Source organism: Sturnus vulgaris, chromosome 3 (genome assembly GCF_052056855.1).
Source record: "Sturnus vulgaris isolate bStuVul1 chromosome 3, bStuVul1.hap1, whole genome shotgun sequence".
In the NCBI taxonomy this organism is placed as follows: Eukaryota; Metazoa; Chordata; class Aves; order Passeriformes; family Sturnidae; genus Sturnus; species Sturnus vulgaris.
Window position 1 is genome coordinate 39,179,084 of NC_142245.1, and position 26,403 is coordinate 39,205,486.

Genomic DNA, 26,403 nt, shown 5'->3' on the forward strand with positions numbered 1-26,403 from the left:
GCAAATGATACCCTTGGTGCAGATACACTGCCAGGCTATAAGGGTTTTTGTCTCATCAAGTGCAGCACTTCATACTACCTAAGTATATTGCTTATATAATAGTGGTACAGCACAACAGTAGTTGCCTCTCTCCTGGTGTATCTGGTAAAATTTTACATTTTGGCCTCTAAGCATTCACAGAAATACTTCACAAATACTATTTTAGCAGTCAAATGCTGCAAAAGCTTCTGGGAGAAGGTCTTGTGATGTGAAAATTACCTCAGAATTCAAAAGAGGGCAAATTAAATAAAGTCAGGGCAGGAATATGGGGTCAGCATAACAAAAATAACTTCAGCTTCAGAAAGACTAAAGTCTCAGTGTTTACTGTTGCAATTATGGAATAGCTGTGTAGCATGTCAGACTAAACAATATTAGTGTATTCAATCAATTAAGCCTTTGCCTCTAAATTGTATGTTTAAATTTGTCATCTACACACTGAAAAATAAAGGTTATACATCATTCACCTGTCTAGGTTGTTAGTGTAGACTGATCATCACAATCATTCATCTCCTAAGATAACAGCTTGGTAAGTATAATTTCAGCTATCACTGATGGTACCTGCTTCCCTCAGACACTCATTTCCACTACTATTAGCCATTTCATTTATGCCAAAGGAAATCCTTGCTACACAGTAAAGTTTACTGCAAAACTGATCTTTAGAATAATCTTCCTTTATTTTATTTTTTTTTTATTTTTTTATAAGTGACTGCAAATTAACTCACCCTAAATCCATAAGGAAAAATACAGTTCCCCGTATTGAACAAAGGAGTGGAGCTGAACAGACAAAAGGACAAATTTTAATAGTGAGAGTCAAAACAAGGAAAGAAGTTAACAGGCCTTTAAAAAGTACTTCTTATTAACATCCTTTCATAAAGAACTATCAGTCATTAGAGTGACTCTTCTTTCTTTTTTTTTTTATAAAATGCCTTTATAATTTAATCACAGATAAAACTAGCCCACATATTTTATCAATACATGTTGTCCTCCTCCATTCTGCCATGAAAATATTTGTTGCAATAGAACACCTATCAGTTTATACTTCACAGAGTGTGTAGTCTGTAGACAAACATGTCCCATGGCACATTTTAAAAGTCCTTACACGTGTATAAACTATTCTATGAAGTCATGCACAGCTATTAAATTCGTGTACATATATACAGTAATGAAAAAAATAAATATGTGGTAATGTTTAAAAGCTCACACTTTTGTCTTGCTTCCGAGAGTAAGCCCAGGCTGGAGTTCTGTCCCTAGTTTACCAGATTTAAATCAGCATGCGTCCCTCTTATCTCATTACTCATTCAGATTGGGAGATGTGGATCATTAAGCTGGGTACTAATTTGCTCCTAAACTGCACTCATTCATCATTAGTTGGCAGTGAGAGGTTGACCAAGTCAGTTGTGGAATACTTCTGTGACCCTCCCATGGATTGTATATTTTCTGCATGAGCTACTTAATAAATTCTCTAGAAGTTGTTTTAGCAGTTTTAGTAACCATTTTGTTAAGCAAGATGATTTCTGTGGCCAGGTTAGTCACAGAGGTATCTGTGTCATATTCACAATTTATCTTCTGTGCTCTGGATATATGTATTTGCTATTACCTTCTGTTCTGTGCAAAAAGGGTATTTGTGTACTGTTCTTTATATAAAGACATCTCTGATGGACTATTATGATAAATCACAACAGAATCTGGTATTGCACAGAATGATGTATCTTCACTGGGGCAACATAGTGTCATTAAGATCATTTTGCAGTAACTTGTGCCTTAGATTATTTTTCACAATGAAGATATTCTCAGTAATCATTTGGTGGATGAAGAACTACAAATATCTATAGTACAAACCATCATATGTTGTGCCAGCAAAGCTTTAATAAATCTTAAATGGATTGTAAGTATTATTTTATAAATTGTATGAGTATGAAAAGATCAAAACAGATTGGGAATTAAGCATATTTGCAAGGCACAAGCTGCCCAAAATTCTAGTTAAGGAAACTTCTATAATGGAAATTTTAGAGACTGTATTTTGCCTTCTCATAGACCTCTAGGGGTTTTGCCATCTTATAATACCTTATAAAAATATGAGCATAATATAAGTTAGAGACAGGAAGAACACAAAAAATCACAAATTTTATCCACAAAGCAAAATTATTATGCTAGAAGACACATCAGATGCTTATCACCTTAATATTGTTGTATTTCTTGTTTAATAAATAAAATTAACTATATATTTTGGGGGCTTTTGCCCTGTGGTATAGAACTAGAATTGTTCACCCTAAGAAAGAAAAAGACACATGTTTAGAAATGTATACTGAAATTTATTAAGTCACTGAATTACCTGATTTTTCAGAGGGAAGTGAAACACTGCTTTTTCCAGGATCCAGAATAACTGCCAACCCTGCAGAGACTGATGGGAGGATGCTGGTACTGAGATCTAAGCGAGTTAAACTCTCAGGTTCTCTTTTCAAGTCTTTTAGAACACCTCCAACACAGCCATCTTCTGTCTTCTCCTTGTTCTGACTGTTCTTTTGTGGACTCTCAACAACATGGACAATGCTCTGCTGGGCCAGGTCACAGTTCTGCAACACAAAACCAAAATCGCAATACATAATTAATTGTGACATAATGGACACAATCTCTCTATTTCCAATTTGTTATTTGTTAAATGGTCTCCAAACCATTTTGGGGAGAATTTCAGTGTGCAGTAATGGAGTTTAAAGCAAAGTGACAAGTGTAAATTGCTGGAATTAGGATTACTTGCATTGCCAAAAGGTTCACAACACTTACAAGTGCTAAACATTTAAAAAAGAAATAGTGGACCAGAGCCAACAGCTCTAAATAAGTCAGGTTTATTGGCACAAAGTAAAAAATCTCCAGTGGGAACACCACTAAATCAAGCACTAAGAATATTCAACACTTAAGAGGCACTTGCACAAAAAATGCTGAAACACACTCTTCATGTAGCAATTTAGGGTCAAACTTGATGATCACAGAGAGTTCATGAACAAGCTACTCCAAAATATTTTTATAATTAGGAATGGGAAAGATGATGCTACTGATGAAGAGAGATATTATTTCTTCTCTGTAATGTAATTTTCAGCCTAAATCTGGTTTTAGATGTAGACTCAGTATGAGCTTCCCATTCTTTCAAAAAATGACATTTAACTGTTGACTTTACATTGAGAGAAAGCCTGTGGAGGATCTCATGACTGTTGTGGTCTTTTATGATAAAACAGAAGAACTGCTAGCCATTTTATGGTCCCACATATACAGAAGCTTCTCCTTTTCAGTCCTCACCAGAGGTGATTCTTAGACAATCTTTCCAGGTCTTATATCTTAGAAAACAGCAGGGTAAATAAGTACCTAATGAAAGGTTTATACATGATAAATCAGGATGTGTTTCCCAACTTGTTCAGCATTTTCACAATGCTGAACAGAACAGCAAAATATTATGCCAGAACTAGAAGTTACAGAGATTTTAGAAGACCTAGCATTAATGAAGGTCTTTCAAGAAAAACTTGTATTGATCTTTCCACAGCACACCTTGCAAGAAAATTTGTTCTTTATTCAGTGATACCTTCTGGAGACCCACACCTAATTCTCCAGTGTCATGAATGAACATAAACATCAGCCAACACAGAAAGTAGGAAGTCTGTCAAAAATTAACTTTCTAACTCCCTGCAGCATCATTAGGTTGACCATCTCTGCTGTGAAATGTCAAGACAGACTGTTGAAGAAAGAGTTCTGAAGCATTTGTCTCTGTGTTTACACAATATTTTACAATTTTAATTTGTATGTGCAACTAATATATACAATTTTAACTGCAAAAGATTCCTTTACAGATATTTTAGTGCTCTTTACACCTTCATTCTCCCACGCTCTCTTCTACCACTTCTATTCTGGTCTCTTTTCTGTTGAGTGGTTTTCCTTCATTCTCTTACATTATTTCTCAGTACTTCTCCCTCCACTCTTTCTTATGCAATGCAATTTAAAAGACAAAAATCTGGCTTTTGTTTTGTTTTAACAGAATTTTTAAAAACACACTCTCTCCTTAGCGAAGCAGTAATCAGCCAGCAGAGACTTGTCAGAGCAAGGACACTGCAGTCTTAATAGCCAATCAAAGCAATTATTAGATTTCAACCTTAGAACATTATGTTGGCATTAAAGGTCTCCTCTTTTTTTTTTTGGTACAATTTGTTGCCCGTTGCATTTTAACAAGATCCATTTAAATAGCTCAATAATTTCATTCATTAACACAAAATACAAAACATGTCTGTCACTGTAAAACCTCTCTCACTAAGAATACTGTGCAACATTAAATTATTTAATAATCTAAAAGAAATTAATAATGAAATTAATAACTAGGCAAATGAGGAGCTCAAAAGTGATTTGCTCAGTTACAGTGAGAGTTTAAAAAGAGAAAGAGGTATGTGTGTAAGAACTCACAACCTTGGAAACCCCTAATAAACTGCCAATCAGTCATACTCTGTTTTAATGATCACCTCGTCTGGCAGTTTTGCTTGCTTAAGTAGACCCTGTTCTGCCCTTCATTTTTTTCTCAATATTTACTGTCCTTCTCAATTGGCTGTTTTTTTATTTTTTTGAAGCTTTCATCAGTTCCTGGTTCATCTCACTGCCTGATGCTGTGATATGATCACACTGAGGGGATAGTGCATAGGAGAGAATAAAAGGGATGGAAAGAGCTAAAACAAAATTCCCCCACAATTCCACCACGAACGTTTTCCACCATTCTTGCTTGATCTTGGCTGCTGCACATGTTTATATGCCTGGGTATACCAACTGATCTTTTAAGAGGCTTTCTGGTTAGCTTAGAAACAGTGGAAGGGCTGACAAAAAAGAACTCCATCTTACCTACTATTCTCTCTCCAGCAATATCAAGAACTACATACTTCAGAAAAAGATTCTGAATTTGCACTTTAGGCAATTCTATAGATTGCCTCAGCTGGTTAGAGCACAGTGCTAATAATGCCAAGGTTGTGGGTTTAATCCCTGCATGGGCCATTCACTTCAGAGTTGGATTCAATGATCCTTGTGGGTCTCCTCCAACTCAAAATATTCTGTGATTCTGTATAGGACCATAGCAACAGTGGTTTTTTGGTATTTCCCTTAATAAAATTTTAAAAGGACAGTGAACATGTTGTATCTTGGCTTTCTTCCATGTCTTTATCTAAAACAAAAACAAGCTTTGACAGATTGAACATCACTGATGACGACAGTGTAGATAATAGTCTCAGGAAAGCTTAATTAGCAGATCTTAGGATAACTTTCAAAGAGAGCAGGTAGAAGAAAGAAACAATATCCTTTGATTTTTACCCTATGTAGATTTAATATGGAAGTCACTGAACAATAACAAACATGGAATCCCAAAGAATCAGTTTTGTAATATTTTTCTGAGTACGATTTGAATTGAATTTGGCTTGTATTTAAAGGAGGAAAGTAATCCTCAATCTTTGTAAGAAAAGTGATAAAACGGTACAAGAAGAAAATAAAAAAAGAGTTGTGATCATATATTAATTGTGGAGAGATGTGGATGGGAATATAACCAAGCATTTCCCAGAATATGGGTGATTAATGCTTTATAGCAGATTACATTTCATGAGCAATAGATGGATGAAGTCTGCAGATTTTTCTTTGAGAAAAGAGGTAGAATTCTAACTATTTCTGTGAGAATTTAGGTTGTGCCTTAGGTTACTATTGTAAGGTACAATTGTTTATGTCAATGTCACTTTTGTTTCCTTTGTGTATTTGTTTTACGCCTCAGGAAACATTCTTTTGAATATATCTATTATTAATGATTCTAGAGATATTGTCGTGTCTTATCTGTTGATTTAAATTAATGCCTGTGTGCCATATTCCAATGGGAAATACTGCAAGTGTATAAAAAGTAGATTGTGAAGTATCTTCTTTCACTAGAGCAAAGGGAAGTGAGAAGATACAAAAATTATGAAACTCAGTAATAAGGACTGTTTTTTTAGAGAAAATTGGTTTTGTCCAACTTGGGAAAATCAATTCATAGCAGAGCAAATTAATATTAAAACTTTTTTTTCATACAAGCCTTTTACCTATTTTTTTCTTTCTTTCTGAATTCTCAACTTGAATTTCACAAGGCTGAATCAGCACAACCAGAATGAACAACACAACTTTGGTGCTGAGAGCTCTGGGCTAACTAGAAGGTCAGCTGAGAAGACTGAAATAAATTATGAGAAGGGAAAAGATGACTATGTTTAAGTTACTCTGAAATCCTCTTGTTAGGCTCTGGGGAGACCTCATTGCAGTCTCTAAGGAGACTTAGAAAAAAAAAAAAAAGAGGGACATTTTACATGGGCAGATCATGAAAGGCAAATGGGGAACACTTTTAAACAAGAAGATTAGATGTCAGGAAGAAATTCTTCACTGAAAAGGTGGTGAGGTACTGGAACAGGCTGCTTAGAGAAGCTGTGGATGCCCCATCCCTGGAAGTGTCCAAGGCCAGGCTGCCTGGGGCCACCTTATCTAGTGAGTGGCATCCCTGTCCACAGTGAGGGGGTGGGATCTAGATTATCTTTATTGACCCTTCCAACCCAAACCATTCTGTGATTGACAGATTTCTGTTTGATATCTTCTTCACAACATATTTTGATAGTAAGACAAATACTGAAAGTTTTCCCAATCTAACAAATGTAAAGCCCACTAGAGAAATCATATTTTCTGAAATGCAATACACTTTATTTTGAAACGTTTTATTTAAAGAAACATTAGAGAAGAAAATAGTTTGAATCTGCAGCTCTGTATGTGAAAATAAAAATCTTGTGGTGTTTTGTCTTGAAAAGGAATTAGATAAATTTCCACTTCCTGCTAACCATGAGTTGGGAGTTTTAAGGTGTTGAGGTATTTTCTTATTGCATATCAATCACAAAGAAAAATTCTTCACACTCCAATACCTATGATTCAGTTTGAAATTCAAACTTTTATGTTACCTGGAGATTCACACCTTTACCCATGAATCTCTGGGGCCTATTGTGGATACATTAACAGTGGAATTGTCTAATTGCTGCCTATTTAGATAAAGCAGATAATAGACTGCCTGATGCTGTTCCCTAACAGATTCACATAAGGTCAATGCTCAAGAATAGGTATTTTCTAGGAATGATCAACGAAATCCAAATAAGTTGGCTTTCCAGTTTTGTTGGTTTTGTTTGCTTTTTTTTCCCTAAAAAGGGCACAACACATCTCTTCAAACCAATAGGACCCCATGTAAAAGTGTAGATGACACACTGATTTTATTGGGAAAATATTTTTTCAAGGATAACGTAGAGAGACATTAAAGATGACCTTCTAAACAGACAAATAAGCATATGAAGTTCCCAGAAGAGGGAGGAAAAAAAAAAGCTCAGCAAGCCTTATTCAACTGTTGCTGTAACCCTTTCACAAGGACAGAGCCCAGGTCTCAAAAGCAGCAGAAACAGAAAGGAAATCAATTGGAAGAGGAATACTGTTTCATCCTCTGGTCACAGTGAATGCAAAAAAGCAAGAAGGAAGCAACACCATGATAATACACTTTATTACCTAGGAAGCTAAATCTGGTATATTAATGAATTTGAAAGTAGAGACTACCTAAAATAAAAGATACAAATATAGCAATAATATTCTGTTGAGCCATGTAGGTTTAAGGAATCAGAAGCAAGATTTGCAAGTAGACTTAACATCCTTTATTTGATCAGCTAATATAGAAAGAAAAATCAGCTTCTGGGCTCAGAGAATCTTATGCAGGTCATGGCAGGGGGAAACCTGAAGGGAAAATTAAGCACTGTTAAAATAATGAAGCAAATCAGCACTCTGATCTGATATCACCATCCATTTGTGTGAATGCTGACTCCTCAATGGCAGTGAACTAAACATTGCTCCACATGGGGCAAGGGAAAAAAGCCAGTGCACCACTAGAACTAAATTACATGGACCACTTAGCAGTTAAATTCCAGCAATCAGAAACTACTTGCTCTTTTATGATGCTATGGAATACATCTATATTTGATTTCAGTTCACCTTTTCAATACTTTCAGAGTTATATGTTACTGTTCTAGTTTAGCATCAAGAATATTGTGGGTGCTAAGCAACACTTAAAAGTAGAAGGAAAAATAGATGTATTATTGAAAGCATCACACATTCAAATAAATGTGATGAAAAGGCAGAAAACCCTTCACTTAGCAAAAGAGTTAACTCTGACACATTCAAATGTAGATTCTATTATTTTTCAGCAAAGAGAACAGTTGATGTTTAACAAGAGGCAATACGTACATACTGTGGGATTTACTACAGTCCCTTCAGCCAACGATCCCTCTGTGTAGCATTCCCAAAAATAAAAGTCCCTGATTTACAGTCAAAGACAATAGTTCATGTATTTCAAAGGTTCTGCTCTGAATGATACTCTTTGAAGAGAAGTAAAAGACTTGGGATTTTATACAAACTAGTCCCTTAATGAGTTAATAATTTGCTGGAAATGGAAATGTATTCAACTAAGTAAGAATTCCCCCTCTTCCTTCAGTTACAAATCACTTTATGCTTCATTTCCATCTTTTTCACATTATAACACAAAAATTTAATGCTAATTTTTAGCTCAGTGGAGGGAATGCAGAGTTAATGCTCAGTTAGGAATGTTGCAGGGTTATTACTTTTTGTACACAATCTAAGACCTTAGCAATGCTATATAGATATTTCTAAATGACATTACTAATGAAATGACACCATTAATATGATACATTTTCTCAAATGTAGATCTTTTAGCACGAATTCCCAGAAGATATATTAACCCTTATAACAAATAAAAATGTTTTACTGGCAGCACGAGACAGCTGCAACATTAAAATACCTGCTTAGATTATTGTTATTCCCTTCAAAACTCTGCATAATGATCTGCAAAAGACACAGAAGGCAGACAAACTTTCTGATATTCTGTTTACAAAGCTATTAGAATCTCCACAGTGACATTAAGACCATATCATGTGACATAAAACGGAAGAGAAATAGTCAAATGAACACTAAATTAACGTAAAACTTCTTTCAGTAAATGAACAACTTTTCCATTCTTGTAATTTCATATACTGTGCACAAAGAATAACCTACAAACCCACTATTAATTATCATGTCTGTATAGAAAGCAACAGGACAATGAGAAGCTTATAATGCTACATTAAAAATGAATTCAGTTAAATTCTCAAGACCATTTGCTTTCCTCCTAAATGCAGTTGAGTGCGCCTCATTATTATTCCATCTTCCAACACTGAACTATCTGATAGAATTTATACTCTCTAAACATGTTATCTCCAGCTGTAAACATAAAAAAAAAGAAAGCTTGTTATTTACCAGGTATGGATTACATTTTCCATTGCTCTAATTTCTTCTCAAGCCACACTGAAACAGAACAACTAACAAGCCTATTCTGTAAAATGCTTGAATGAATTACATTTGGGCACATTTTGGTGTGGGTTAAACAGCAATAAAAGGTCATGTGCTCAGAAAAAGTCTCATAAGGAAGCACTGTTCACAGTCTGCAGAGTCCAGCATGGCCTCAGGACTGGGGACTATATGTTATTTGACTAACAAAAGACCTAATTTTTTATTTCCTCTTCTCCTTAAATTCTTCTTTGAGAAGATTCATCTCAGCAAGGCACATATTGCCAATCTCCTTACACTTCTGTATCTTCACTTAAGGCATGCATTAAGTATTAGTGAGTTGTGGTTACTGTGCTGCAAAGAGAGAGAAAGGACAGCAACACACACGGACCTCTTTGGGGAAAAAAAGGCCAATTTATTGTACAGACATCCCGTATTTAAAGTGTGTTATGTGCAGCTAGGACAGGACAGTATTTCATTGGACAATTGGGAAAAACATCCTTGGGACAGTACCTCAGGATGTATTCCACAGGAAAGACACCAGGTGTTAATCTTTATTATGAATTCCACTCTGTTTTTCACCATGTTATCAGCCTGGGTGATTTCCTCCCTAACCGAAGCTGTAGTCAACTTGTCAGCCTGGGAATGGACCTAAGGAGTCAGGAGAAATCCAGGCCTGAAACGAATTTCCAAGCTGTAAATCCCTAGCTCTCTAAATGTGTGTGTCCACAGTGAGTATGTGAGGAACAGGCATAAAAGTGGCCTCACATTGACACCTAATAAGTGCCAGGACATTACTGAGATAAATTCTATTTGAAAAACTGGAGTCACTTACTATGCAGAACTGAAAATATTTTAAAGACTTTGGTAGTCTGTCATGCTGTTTGGGGCACTATGGTGGCAGCTAGAGAGCTGCAGAAAGGAATTTGGAAAATCCCCTTCTCCAAAGATCTCCGAAAGAATTCCTATATGTTGTAAATACTTCACTGCAGAAAGCAAATTTTTCCTGTGAATTTATTGTCTAGTGCATCAGAAGTTTAATAGCTATAAATATTTATTTCAATTACTTCAACTAGTCATTCACAGATGCCTTTTTCATGCTTTATGGCCAGCACCTGGTATACATCCCAACCAAGGAACACTTTGGTCTTCTACTTGTCCCAGCTCATGCATCTATATATCAGTTTGAGCAGCTGCTATGAGAACAGCTGTAAATAAAGCCTAGTGAGCACCCTATGTGGCTCTACCTGGTAACTTCTTAACTTCCTAGTATAAACACGGACAAGAGATCAAATATTTTCCACAGCTTTCCCTGATTTTAACTGAAGACTTGATTTTAAAATAGCAGCTTCTATGACAGGTGAAAATGGCCTCAGATTTGATTTTTGGGCTATGCCTACAAAAATATCCCAGCAGGATAATGCTGGAAAATCTATGCAGTGCAATATTGTGCAGCACATATTCAGCTTTACTTTAGGGCTAGTTTGCTAGACACATAGTTCAGTATGTTACAAAAGACACAGTTTACAGATTCTTCCCAATCCCTAATGGGGGATCCATACCATATCAGAAAACAGTCTTAGAATAAGTTAATCCCTGTGCCCAGTGCATATGGACATAGATTGTCACCTCATTTATTCCCACCCTTTATGAACCCATGCCTAATTTTAAAAGGGAGAACACTCATGTTGTGGTCTGACCTGGCAGGCACGTCCCACAGCCACTCTCTCAATTCTCTGCACCCACCCTGCCTCTCAGTGGGGGTGAGGGGGGATGTAAAAAGAGTAAAACTTGTGAGTTGAGATAAAGATAGTTTACTAGGACAAAAAAGAAAGGGGAAAAACCCCAATAATAAGAAATCAAGTGACATACACCACAATAGCTCACCAGCAGTTCCTGAGCAGCAGCCCTTGGCCAGCTTTCCCCCTTGTTTATATTCTGGATATAAGAGGCCACACAGCGTGAAATATCCCTTTGGTCAGGTGGGGTCAGCTTTTGTGGCTGTGTCCCCTCACAACTACTGCCCCTGCAGCCTGCTCACTGCTGGGCTGGGGTGAGGAGCTGGAAAGCCCTTGACTCTGTGTGAACACTACTTAGCAAGAGCTAAAATGTCAGCATGTTAACAACGTTATTCTCTTTCTAAATCCAAAGCATAGCACTGTACCAGCTACTGGGAAGAAAATTAACTCTACCCCAGCCAAAATTGTAATTGCACGCTAATAAAAACAAGGCGAATGCTATCAAGATATAATAGAAATAATTAAAATTTGATATTCAAATGAAAAGATCTTTTTTATACCTCTAAGTAATCTGTGTGATTTTTCAAAAAACATCTAGCATAAATGGAAAACATGACAATAAATGAATCCAGACCGATTCTACTAAAGAACCAACATATATATTAACCATATAGCATTATAAAAGGGAGATGAGAGCATCTTTTTGAGTCACAGATGAAAGATGTTTTTGAACATTACAACAAGAGAATTATAATCTATTAAAAAAAAAATTAAAAAAACCCACCTGCTTTAAGAGTGTATTTTTACCCATACCTGGGAAAAAATGTCCAATTTTCCCCTGGGGCAATTCAATTCTAATATAGAAATCTTCAATGATATAGCACCAAGCTATGATACAGAAGTTCAGATTTTGTTAGAAAAACACAGACTATTAAGACAAACAGGTTCCTGAAAATTATTTTGAAAATTTTTGTATCATGGCATTCTCCTGCATACATTCAGTTTATAACATGTCATATGCTTTTCATAGGCATGTCACATGTAAGTCCAAACTCTTTGCTAAAAAATCTGGAAGATTAAGACCTTTCCACACGGATAAGAAATTGTTTGATTTCAATTCAGATCAAGATACAGATTCTGAAAACACATGCAAGAATAATGTCTATAAGCATTCATGGAGAAGGAAAAATGCTGTAAAATTGAGAAATGCCAAGGTTTCAAACATTTTAAGTTTTACTGAGATGGAGATTTCTCCAAGTCTGTCAGGCTTGTCTGAGTAAATAAGCAAGCAAGCAACCTAATTTGTACTACCAAGTACTGCAGACCAAAAGAAGCTTTCCACAGCAAAATGATTTGTGTCAAGGACCTGGCATATACACTATAACGTTTGGGGATGCTTGGGGATGTTTTGAGTTTAGTCTACCTCTAGTCTTGGCTCTCTTTTGCAACTTTAATAGGTAAAGTTCTGAAATTCATCTCCCTGTTTAGTTTCAATCAAAAAGCATCTTTATTTGCTCTGAGGATGCTCCTCGATGCAAGCCAAAACATGGTAAATGGGGATGATCAGGAGATCTACTTCAAAAGCTGACTCCTATTCCAAACTAAGACACTAGTCCAGACACACATTCAGTTTCTGATTCTGAGCTCTCATCAAAGGCATCAGCAGACACATTTCAAATTATCTGACAGGGATGTATTACTGCTGATTAAAGGTATTAGCTTTATTAAACCAGGCACAGCTGCTGTCTAGTTGCATACTTTTGTTCAGCGATTTGGTGGAAATTACATTTATCTACATTTACAGAGAGTAAAAGAAATACATAAAGTACCATAAAATTACTAAATGAAAATCAGCAATTGTATGCTGTCCTCTCTTCAAAATTAAACCACTTCTGTTTAAAATATCAGCTGACCATTTCTTCCAACAGCGTTGAAATTCATCAGGTTTTACAACTGTTAACTTTCTACTGGTGTATCAGGTAAAACCACCACAGTGATTTCCCCAGAGAATCAGGCCTGGTTTGCTTGGCTAGCTCCACTAAAAATCAATTTTAAAAAACCTATTATTTTAAAAACAAATATCTTGTTAACAGTTGTGCCAAGAAAGCATATAAACTCCTGTGAACTTTCCTTAGCAATGGCAATTAAGCTTTGCAAGCCCGGACTTTTAAATCATCTCTGTCTTAAAGATTCACAAGCTGTACAGACATTTTAAAGCCAGAAAACAGGTTATTCAGCCTTACAATGAAGGGAAGAAAATAATCCAAGACAAAGTCAATGAGTGTCCACTTCAATAAGAGAAAGCAGAGAGACTACCAGCAGAGCTTCTAGCTCTTTGTGACAGGGTTTGTCTTGTTACACAGCAAGCACTGTCCCTTGTAGCACACCTGCTATCAGACTGGGTGCATACTCCAATGGGCAAGATGCACACCTCACCTTCGAGCACCTCTTAGTGTTAATCATGGTTTCATGGTGTGAGAAAATTTTCTGATTTCAGCCAGGGACCAGCTTTAACAGTCTTGGAATTCTCACTTTACTGGGAAGTAAAAGGTGACACTTCTCTTATTCCTGCAAGGATCAACATTCAATTTGTAGTACGGATGCTACAAATCCATCTTCCTAAAACTCTTTGATCTTGTCCAGCCTCAGCTTAGGTCCCTCTCTAAAAGCGACTAAGAACATTGATGCCAATGAAAAAACAGTCACATTTCTTGTTTTTAATTTTCTTTTGTTTTCATCCTCATTGCCTTGAGTGAGTAAAGTTCTGAAACTAATTTAAAAGCACGTGTGTCTTTAGAAGTACACAGTTAAGAGTGATCTGGAGATTATATTTGCATGGTTTTATCAGTGTCCACTTGAATGATGCTAAACTTGGCTGGCTGCAATTAACAAGTTAGAAAGTTGAAACCCTTACAAGTATAGCACAAATTATCCTTTCTTCAAATAAGCTGTCACTGGAATTGAAAGCACAAAAGATGCAGGAGAAACACAGTGATGGGCTGGTTTGTGTGGATATGGAGAGCCACAAATCCGGGATCTTCCCTGTTTTACTACCAAGCAAAGGAAATTTCCTTATTCAAGGCTGGTATATTTATGTAAGTTAAACACAAAGGACAGCAGATAGAAATGTGAAAATTTAAATATATTATTTATTTTTCTATCTAACATTTTCAGAAATATGTATTTTTTAAATTTAAATAGGGGATTCAAATTGATTTTACTTGGGTTCTAGTCACAGCTCTTCAGAGCATCCAGGGCTTTCATGCCTTTAGGTAAATTTCAACGAGCAAGAATTCCTTTAATTTTACTTCTTTCATTTGTCCTGTGACTGAGGAGGGGATGGAGAAACAAACTGGGCCAAAGTTTGCAATGTTATCTGCAAATTATTAGGATCCACGCTCAGGTTTTGGATTCTGGTTGTCTCAAGGCACTGTCAGTTCCATATTTTCTAGGTATGGAGGGATGGGGCTTTCACACAAAACAAGCAGGATGAGAGATTCCTCTGCTGGGTTCAAGCTTAATCTCTTCAGATGTTAGCACTATTTTAGTTGCTCCTGGAGATGCAGCACCCAAGCTGTGTATTCAAGTTCCAGCAAGCTGCACACTCACACCCAGCAATGCAAGCTGCCTCAGGGCACTCGTTGCTACTATTTATCACCTTTTAAGATACAGCCACAAGGCACTCATAAAAATTGCGAATTTTTGCACCATAAAGCTTCATGTAGAAAACCAAAAAGTCCCGAAAAATCATACATGTACTGCAGGAGTTTAGTGTTCTTAAGGATGAGAATGCTACGCTTGGAAGTCTGTGCTGTCATTTTCTGACTGCAATAAATGACAACCTCCCACTTAACCAGGGGACAAAATGAAACAAACTAAGAAGTTAGCAAAAGGTATCTTTTTCCAATCACAAAAATGAATATTTTCCAGAAGCTAATAAAAGGTATATTTTTAATCCTAAAAAAAGTGTCATTGAGTGTTTGCATGAATCATAATACATCAGTATTTCAGGAGCCACAGAGACCTCGTGGGATTAGCAATCCTCTGCCTGCCTCTGACACCCAGGGTGTGTGCAGAACAAAAATGCACAGAAAGCAGACTCAGCTTGGCTTAGGACAAACACCACTGCACCACTTATGCAGGCAGTATTTATACACCCACAAAGATAAAATGATGCAATTCACTACTACAAGCTATCTTGTCATTATTAAAAGAAAAAGAAAAAGCTAATTTTAGTCTGTGCTCCACAAGCTGCACAAATCAATGAGTGATAAAGATGAAAACATAGTTATACATATTTAAGTTACACTTGATGGTTTCTCTAAATGAACATATGCAAATGCTTGAAGCCCAGGGGCAGCTCTTTCTTTCACTCAGGACATTTACTTAGTTTTCCGAGCTAATATTTAATCTAGTATTCAGTAAAACATCATTAATTACTTTCATAAATTCCTAATATCCTGTGAGATGTCTTTTTGCTCTGAGCTGCAAAACAGTCTTCAAATGCCTTCCTCAATGAAGCGCAACTATTTTCACACTACAGTCCTTTTAACTGTAAGAAAAGATAATTTTTAGTTTTCATCTTATTGCTTAATGGTGATCTTTGTAGTTTGAAAGAACACTAAATATTGTATTTTGATAGGAAGAATTTTTGGGCAGCAAGGAATAGGAGGATTACAATACAAAGCTCAGTTAAAGAACTGGTGTGGTCTAAAAGAGTAATTAAATAAAAAGGAAGAGTAATAGTTGCAGTGAATGACAAAAGGATCTCCAACTCACCATCAGTTACTTTAAGGGAATTTATAAGAAACTGTAGAAGGCAGTTACAGCAAAATCTTATACCTAAATTTAGGGTTAGCATCTATTAATTTCCTATTCCTTCTAGGTATTTTTATTATTTGCACATAGATACTCAGTTTTAGAACACAAATGGAAAAATTCTAGGAAATCCACTGCCTTAATCCCAATGGGGCTGTCAACACAGTAGCTGTAGTATTTGTACTCAAACTACAGCACTCATACTATAACTTCCACTACACCACACACTGAAAACAGATGAATGACAATTTCTAATATCTAGTCACTTTATAGCCATTATTTTAGATATGCTTATCGTGTGATTCATTGATTTTCTCTCTCACATCAACAGTTCAAGTATTTTCAAGTATTTCAAGTATTCTCTTCTAGAAAATTTTCTCTGGTACTAGCTATTGTATATGACTCACAATCCCTTCCACTGCTGCTCTTCTGATCTGACCTCAAGCATTTGATTATTGTAGCAGCCCTGCAATGGGCCAGGAGAAATAAAAAAGGGGAAAAAAAAAAAAAGCCCTGCTAAGAAGTGTGGCAGCACCTGCACAGCTAGTATCTAGACTGAACTGTAATACAGTGTGGTGCAGTTTCAATGGATGATGCTCCTCTGCTTCGTGGAACCCTTTTCTTCCCCTGTTCTTGCATTTTCCTGTTTGTTCAAATTAGACATAAAATCAAGTTCCACAAGAAACAAGAATTCTACAAGAATATTGCAAAATACCCGCATAAGTAATTTCTTTTATTGATTTAAACCCTTAAAGTCTATTTAATGGATTTGAAATAAAACAAACAAATAAACAAAAAAACTAGATAGGGCAGACTGCCCTGGCAGCAGTCAATGTAATTTAATACAAATCCATAGAAGAGGATTGATCTTACTGAGCTTATCTCTAATACAGTTTACAAATACTGATTCTTAGTGTGTTAACTTAGGCCCTCTTTGCTCTGAAAAATATTTTTATACCTACTTTCATACCAGATGGGCACCCAAGTATTTTATAAAAGATGACAGAAAAAATATATTATATAAAGCTGAGAAGAGGCAAACTAATATCAAAAACAGAAAAGGAAGTAATGAATTTGCCTGAACCAATCTCTTATTTCATGACCTCATCATGCTGAAGCTGCCTATCTATTTCAGAACAAGTGATAAATATTAAAATGAAATTTTTTTTGCATGTCTTATCAAAAGCCTCCAATATCAATTGTTTTCACAAATGTTTTCTCCTGCAAGCAGTGAATGCCTCTTCATCAATCTTTTATCAAAAGCAATCTTGTTCTGATTTCGGTCTTATCAGAGAAAGTTCTCTCTCCTTTGTTGTTTTTTTTTTTTCTCCCTTTCTTGGCAGAAGGTACATGAATATCATTTTACACATGACTGTGGCTGCATCTCCATCAATCAAGAAAGAAAAGTAAGTGTGAAGGATATATCATGGCCCTGCAGAGCTCCAAGCAGTAGAAACACTTTTGCCTGATAGTGACAAAGTCGGAAAGCAAGCGTGCACATCTACATGAATGTGCAAATATTCCTTCTTACAGGGAACTCTTGCATTTCCAAATATTTCTAAACAGAGAAATGGTCTGCAGGGGGGAACTGTGCAGGGAGAGGCCACAACCACAACATGCCAGTCACAGCTGAGCCCAGACACCTTTGGACTGGGTGACAAAACACACAGAGCACCAAAACTGCAGTCAGGCAGGCGAGCTGGCAGCACCCCAGCTCCAGCCTACTTATGAAATACCTGCAGGCATCAGGGTGAAGAAGAGGCACACGGAGATCGATGGCTGGAGGCTCGTGACTGAGGAGACAGATGGAGATGTGCTGCTCAAAGTGCCCTGGAGGCAGCACAGCCAGAGGCATTCTTTGAATGAACGTCCCCTTGCCAAAAGGGGTTATTTGCAGGGAACTTCAGCCCACGGGGGAAGCCGTGCCAAAGTGGGGAGACCCCTGAGGGAGTGCAGCCCATGGCATACCTCAGTGTGGAGGAACAGCCCTGAAGGACTGAAACTCACAGGTGAACCTTGTCAGGCAGGGACATAAAGAACAAAGGACAGACAAAGGAAAACTAGAAAGGAGTGTCAGACAGAAACCATTATGTACTTTACTCCAATTATGTATATCACCTGTGCTGCCCATCACTTCACCAAGGAGACTGTAAGGGACAGACCACAGCCAGCAGTGAAGACAAGGGGACTTTAAATTAGGAAGGGGAAGACAAGGTTTTTATTTATGTTTTCTTTTTTGACTCAGTTCCCAACTCAGTGTTCAGAAATTTTTGTTACTTGACAATAAACTAAATTTAGCAAACATTCCAAGTCCATACTATTTGGCCCACAAGACTCTCCTTGAGCCCAAAATGCATTGAGAACTATTCGGTCTGAAGGCTCATTTTAAATGCCACCTAGGACTGTGGGGGAAGAAAACATTCTGAACAAATATCACACGTTTTCTGCTGCTAAAGCTGAAGAGCAACTAAGGTTTCAATATATCTGAACAAGATCCTCAGTTTGTACAAATAAATATCATTCCAAAAGTCTCACAGCACACCAAGGCCAATGCACAGTGACATAGCTCCAGAACAGAGTGAGCTGCTGCAGCAACAAAAGGTTGAATATATAATGATTTCCATAGGAGAGACAGAGACTGCAAAATTCCCTTTTATGACTCCTCGGGGGAAACAAAAACCACAATAAACATAAATAAAACCACCTTAAAAGAAAACGGAAAAAAAGTTTAAAATGAAATTAAATTCATGGGCAAAAAAACTGGAGCCTTGTGCTCCCCACAGAAAGTGCTATGCATATGTTTGCTTCATAAGTATGCATCAGGTTGTTCGTGCCACTCAGAGGAAGAATGTTGTCTTGAATATCCCAGACAGAGGAGAACTAAGGAGACTAAGAGCTTCATTTAGACAAATCCATAAATGAATTGTAGCTGTAGGGGCAGGCTACACCTAAGCTGCTCCAACCAGGTTCCCACCTCCTGGGCTGCTGAAGAGAAAGGTTTCAGGGCAGGAAAGCGTTAATATGAATCACAGGAGATTCCAATCCAGTGACAGGATTGTTAGAGATCCCCACCTTGCCATGAAGCCTTCTCACATGGACAGCATATGTGAGCACAGATGAAGACAGGCAGGAGGACTCAACCATTGGGCACAAAAACTACTGGGGTTTAGGAGCATGTTTCGACTTCATTCCTACTCGGCACAGAAGTGGCAGAGTTGTAGTGTGTTAGGAGAATGCTGGTGACAAGCTGCTAATTTGTCAGTGCTGACTTTGGGGGTAAAAGATTCTGGAGGAGGGTGCTATACAGTCATGAATGGCACACAGTAGGTGATGGAAGAATGGTTATTCACCTCTAAATATTAAGGAAGTATCTGATAAAAAAGCCAGGTATAACATAAGGTAAAGGCTTTAATTTTTCATACAAAATTTTATTTTTTTTTTTTTGTCTCAAGGTGCAGGGAGGTTGAGGAGGGTGTGTTTGAGGATTAGAAAATCACCATCAGACAGGGAAGCAGTCTTTTCTCTCTTAAAGCCAGCACTGTGTAAGGACTCTTTCCCATTATGCTCTTTATATTTATCCCTAGTGTTTTGTTGGAGTTGTTTTGGGGTATTTGGGGTTTTTTGTTTGTGGGTTGGTTTTTTTTTCATTATTTTCTATCTGACTGAATGCCTACAGGATAGATTAGGCAGATTTGGTATAGACTTTCCTTCCTACATGAGGTGTTAGTAACACAAAGGATGGAAAAATTCTCCTTTTAGAGAATATTTAAGTATGACAAATGCAAACATTTAACATTTTTATCACGTTCCTGATGAAAAGAGGCAAAATTTTGCTAACTGGAGGCTGGAAAGTACATCTGGAAGTTACCAGTAGCTACCAGGTTAAGGCTCAAGCTAAAGTTTTCTACCATTTACTCCAAAGGCAAATCTCTGAAAATGTCTTTCTTTTTGATTTTCTCCTCTAACATGGCCTCAATAGCAGATTTTGCAACTAATAATAAAGGTCTCAAAGATGTGAGCCATGAAAGTAAATATGCAAATCTTTTAAGAAACCAATAACTTTGTGTCATTATGAAGAGAAGATTAGTCACTAAAATACTATTCCATTTTTCTGCTGACAGTAAGTAAAGGAATACTTATTTCATATTATATTTCACTTCAAATCTCATTAAGAATTTAGATGATGCATATTTATAATGATTCTTAAATTACTGCGTGATACAAAATTGCAGTGCCTTGTTCTCAAGAAGATTTTAGTGGTTTAAACTAGTACTAGAAAAATAGTGCCTAATGTTATATAAAAGAGAGAGAAAGGTAGAGCCTACTGATATAACCTTGAGGTTTGTATATGAGAATTTTCATGGTAAATAGGCTCTGCAATATTGAAAGGCACAATGATATGTTTTTCTAAGGAAGAAGATTTGCTAAATTCCTGTAATTTTTGAATGTTAATGTATAGATATGCAGAGGACAGTAATTGTACTCTGGTGAAGAACACTTCAGCAAATTTTTGTCATGCTTTGTTTCAGCTCAATTTTTTCAAACAATCCTGAGGTACCAGCTTACAAATGCATATAAAGTCCTCAGGATACACACAAAAATGTGCTTCATAAATATGTGGCATTAATATAATTTTCAATAATAATTACTGAACCTGGGGAGAAACTAAAAATGAAGATTCTTATTACCTGCTGTGAAAACTTAATAAACAAATTCCTATTAGACATTAATTTACATGTTTTGAGGGGTTTTTTGGTTTTGGTTTTTTTTTTCCCCATAGGGATAAGGTGCAAAACATACAGAAGCATTTAATGAAAATGTCCTGTATGGTAAGGGTTTTATTGTGGCAGTTCCTCAACATCAGTCATTACTTTGCTCTGGTCTACATTTGTCATAACATAATGCTACATTTTAAGTATCTGCAACACTTTTTTTTTTTTTCCCCCCAGCAGAATTCTGTGTAAGGGTCAATGCTCGGGGAAAAATCTCAGCTTAAAGAATTCAGCTCCTTATAAGAATGAGACTAAAGAAAAATGCAATGTTTTCACTCATTAGAAATACTTCTGATGATAATGAACTTGGTGGTGATGATACAGAAGTCCAGTAACTGGAACAGGATATTGGACTATGAATGTGAGAAAAGGGCTCAGCTTAATGATACATGAAGCTCAATAAACAAGTTGTCAGACAAGAACAACGGAATTTGAAGAAAAGCCTGGGCAAATGGCCACAGGGACAGATTCCACAAGTAGACAGGGACTAGACACCAAATGAGAGAAAAGGGAGAATGACACCAAAGTCAGACTGAAAAAGAAATGTGAGAAAAATCCATGATCAAAGAAAATAAAAAAAAGTCAAAGGCCACAAGAGCACATTTCTTTCTTTAAACCATAATGAAACCTGGAAGCTACAATCTCTATTAGAAAATATAAATTAAACTAGATGGCAAAGTGCTTCCCAAGTACTTCACTTCCTCCCTGAGTTTGACAAGGGATGATTGTGACATAATGAAACATTGGTTATCCTGTTATTTAATGTGGCAAAGGTCTGTGGGATGTATTGGGATGTATACGTGATTTCAAATCTGTTACTGATTTCCAATTTTTTTTCAATTTTCAGGTCCAGCAAGGGCTTTAATTATTGACTTAATAAATTACGTAATTTTTTTTTTCCCTACAGGATCTCTACTTCATTCAGTAACAAAGCTATCTGTGAGATTGTGATGGAAGCTCTTTCTCAAAAGATGAAAGAAATATCTTTTGTTTCCATAAATAGAAGGGGGTTGAGCAAACAAGTCTATGAACACCCCAAGTGCTTTTAGGAAAAAAAAGACTAAAGAATGCATCCTTAAAAACTTGTGTTTTGGTAAGCAAGTTAACTTATGTTTCAGATGTGTTATTTAATTGGTTATTTCAATTTTCTATATATTTATCTTAAAACATAAATGCTGTGCAGTAAAAAATCTTGGAAGTTAAAATATTGTGAAACAAGTTGGAAAAAAATTTGAGAGCCTACCTTTAAAAAATCCTGACTATTTTGTTAAAAACAGGAGTCTGGCTGTCTCATTAAAGGCTGTATCATAAACCATGTGGAACATTTATAAGAAGATGAAAAAATCTATTTTTCGTCTAATCCATACCAGGTTATAGTATATTATTCTGTTCTTTCTTTATTCCAAGACAAATGCATGTTGGCAGAAATTATGTTTTCTTTTCTTTTTGCATTACTTGGCTGTCCCTTAATGAGAACAGACAGGCTAGGGTGTTTTTAAAGCTTGCATGAAGGACAGCAAAAGCCAGCTCATATAAAGGAATGGCTATGATGAACACATTCCTGTTTGTGTTTAAAAGTGATTAAGACAGTGGCAATTTCAAGTTCATCTGTTTTACTCTGAAAAAAATAGATAATTTGAAATATTTTACCAGACATAAGCAAAAGTTAGAATTTGCTGTGTCATAATTATCTGAGATACATTATTCATGTTATTCTGTTTGCTAGATGGTCATATTTAGAAGGATGTTCCTTTTACAGGGCCTCAGCTGTTACCAGACTGGTATGGAATTGGATACAGATGAACATACAAATTGTCATTACCACAAATTTCATTAGCAGCTAAGATGGTCATATGTCCATATATCCAGGGTAAACAAAAGAGACAAGATGCAGTTGGCTCAACGCATCATGGGAAAATGCAGAATGTTACAAAATTAAAATCTGATTCTGAAGTACCTGAAGTCATCTCAGAACAAAGTCTAAGTAATCAAATGACAGCACTCGGCTGGGTGTTTTAATATTTTATGTCAAGTGTCTGTTAGTTTTCTAATTGTGACGCCATACTCTACAATGTGAAATTCATATATTTTTTACAACTTTCCCCAAACTTAGGACATCTCATAGGGTAACCTATAATCAGTTAATAAATAGTAAATAAACAAAACTGTGAAAATTAAAGGGTGCTAGGCCTCCTGGTTTGGGTTTTTGGTTTTTTTTTAATAACAATCTAGCTCTTGTGCTGAAGCCTAATATAGCATAATATAGTCCAGAAAATAAAAAATCAAGTCTTGTAAATCCCAGAGCTACTGGACACTGCTTAGAAAGTTAATATGAGAGCTTGGGGAATATATGAGAGCTTGGGGAATTTATGCAAACACTCTCTGGGATGGAGAAGAGGACTGAAAGGAGAATACAGGGGAGAACATGGCAGAATTTCCAAATATTCTGCGAGAGAATGTCAGCTTTATTGTGTCTGCCCTTGGAAGCCGTAAGGGACATTTTGAATGTCATAGCTGGGCAAAAGTCCTCTAGCCCAAACGCTATCATGGCCACAGCACGTGAATGCATCCCTGTGCTGAGGATACAGGACAAGCCCAGGGCTGAGCTGATGTGTTTGGGATGCCTGTGTGCACACACATTGTACAGTAACCGAGGGCACCTGTGGTCACCACACAGTCGTGCAGCACCATAAATGACATTTGCTTTTACAGCAACATCGGATGACTTGGCCATTGTTCCTTATGTGCGCACCTCTGCTCAGTCTGCAGTCATCTCAGAACAGGCTAAATACCTCTTGGAGCTGAACAAAGTGTGCTCTGTAAAGCAGCAGACCAGATTTAGCCACCATATGTCCACCCCTCTACCAATACACATTGCTTAGTATCTCCTGGTCATTTTCTAGGTATTATGATCCAATCTGGGGACACAAAAGTTGGGACTGCTGCCAGATGTTTGCAGGCACTAATTTCTGCTGTTCCAGCCCTCCTCTATACAATGTTTTTTTTCTGTGAATTGTCTAAGGAAAGTATTCCTTCAGGTAGGAAACAAGACAGCAAAAGGGATCATATCTGTTTTTTCATATCTCGGTTTATAAAATTGCACTTACTAACATTTATTACCTTTTTTGTTCTTCCTGACATAAGTTATTGTTTCTCTATTTCAAGGACATACTCAGCAAAGCTATGTTATTTTCATATTTTCATATGTAATACTCTTCATAGAGAGATCTAATAAAAAGAGAGTTCTTAGTTCCAGATGTGACCACTCCTTTCAACCAAAGTAAAAAAAAAAAAAAAAAAAAACACCTAAAAAAAACCTACCTAAAGTTGCAGCAGCAATTTTCAGCAATAACAAACATGGCTGACTTGATATACAGAGGGAGGGAGAAGGACAAAACATGCCTGAAAAACACCTAAGAAAGGGCTTTTCATTATAATCTAAGTTGGGAAAAAAATGTGGGAAATTTGCTAGAGGCATTTCCATGTGCTGACTTATCTTTTAGATATTATCATGAAGACCTGTTGAAGTCTTCAGTTATTTGAGTGAGCAGTTATCTAAACTTTACACACAAGCACAGTAGATTTTTGTCCCAGCAAAGAAAGATGCAACTGGATAAACATGTATTTCTGTGTGCTTCAGATTTTCTTAAAATAGCATTGCTATCTTCCTGTTCACACAATTCTGTTTACTGACCTAAATGTATTACACAGAGAAAACAAAACCTAAGCAGGGAAAAGTAGCTCTGGATCACTTTTTTGCTAGGAAAGAAAGTGATGGCATTGAAGAAATTATTCAGTTCAATAGTCAGTTTTGATACTCATTTTTGGCAGTACTTGAATCCAAAGAACAGGTATGTTGAGAGAACACTGCAATTTTTTAAATGAGTAATGTTTAAAGAGTTATGAATGCTAGTACATAAAGGAAAAGAAGACGGAATATTAGGAAATAGTAATGAACATTCAAGAAATCATAAACAGATGTTACAAATAATTGATACAGATGTTATAAAACAGGAAAACTCACAAAGATCAATGAACAGTTTAATAAGAAAATGCAGTAAGACATAAAGAATAAAAGATTTATAAGCATCCTGTGTAAATGGGAAATGAGGGGACAAAGTAGAAAGAAATGTGACTAAATGGAAACCCAGAAATTCCACAGGTGTTGTGCTAAAAATCACTACTTTGTAAGGTCATGACAGAGCCTTTTATTATTCGAGGGCCTCTGATGTAAGAAGCTGCCAAAATATTTGAATTATGCCACAGAGACAGAGGGCAGAAGCCAAGTGCCAGGAGATGTTCAGGCTGAGCTGTGTGCAGGGTGGCTGCACTCAGGTTTCTGCCATGACACATCCCCATCGTGGGTCTGTGTGAATTCACACAGAATTCTGTGTGAACCCACCCTGTGCCCAACACTGACTCCTGTGTAAACAGCACAATCCACCCAGTCCCACACTTATGTAAACATAAAAATTATTCTCCTCTTTGGAAATTGCATTCCCATTCTTCTTTAATTCACAGAAGAATGGCTGACCTGCTTATTTTCACAGATGAAGATCTGATTTTTGCCTTCTTTCTTCATTCCTGTAGTTATAATATATAGCATCACATAAAATTTACACAGCTTGCTGACCTCTATAGAGTTTTTTCAGTGTGGATCTGTATTTTAGGCACCCTGAATTTTGTTGATATGCATACCTAAAAGTTTGTGCAAGTGTAGCACTAGTCAAGTTCTCCTCTCCATCTGAATTTGTCTCTCTTTCTTTTTGAGGAAGCAAAACACCTCCTTCTTAGTGTTCTTTAGTTTTCCTTATGCTTCAAGCCTGTTTACCTTCTGCACTGCATGTTCCAGTACAGGATCCACAAAGAGGAATGTAATTTAATTGGAATATTTGTTAATTAAGATAAACGGGATACTCATACCTCTACCTACCAAATGTTTCTACAACACAGACAATGTAAGTTAGTACTGGTATTAGTTGAAATAACTTTTTCCTGCACTTATATGTAGAAATAGAGGCACCTAAGATCTCTATGAACTTTTCCAGTTTCCAATGTAAATTAAATACCTAAATGTTTAATCAACTGCTCAAGAAAAATCAAGCAAATTTATAGCCGCAACAGAGGATTTTTTGACGCCTGGACCAATTAATAGATTTCTCTCAGCTATATCCAGGACTGTATTCGTGACATATATTATTTTTTATTTTAATATATTATTTCTCTCATTTATAATCAGACTAAATATAACTGAATACAACATGAAGACACTAGATCAAAATGTACTTCCCCTTCATAAATTCTTATATCAAATTGTGCTGGCAAAAATATCAGACAAGGAATTCCTGAAATAGAGTATTGAAAATGATTGGCCAAAGTATCCAGTTTCTCAAAGAATCTGAAAAATCTGCTCTGAGAATAATATAATCATGAAGAGGATATAGGGAAATAATTTCCGTGTTCTAGTCTAGAATCAGATACTTTATAGAATTTGATGGCATAATTTATATTTGTTTTTTTGGGGTTTTTTGTTTGTTTGTTTGGGGGGGGGTTTTGTGTGTGTTGTTTTGGGGGTTTTTTGTTGGTTTTTTGTTTATTTGTTTTTGGGGTTTTTTGGGGTGTTTTTTTTTTGTTTTTTGGTTTTTAATATA

General features: G+C 36.4%; 1 protein-coding gene across 1 annotated transcript in view; it reads right to left on the reverse strand.

Annotated features, from left to right (window-relative positions):
- Window positions 1–26,403, reverse strand: part of PRKN (parkin RBR E3 ubiquitin protein ligase) — a 671,877-nt gene that overhangs the window by 456,089 nt on the left and 189,385 nt on the right. Inside the window, exon 3 of the mRNA XM_014875951.2 lies at window positions 2,372–2,612. Within this exon, the coding sequence (XP_014731437.2) occupies window positions 2,372–2,612 (241 nt within the window). The remainder of the gene's footprint in view (window positions 1–2,371; window positions 2,613–26,403) is intronic.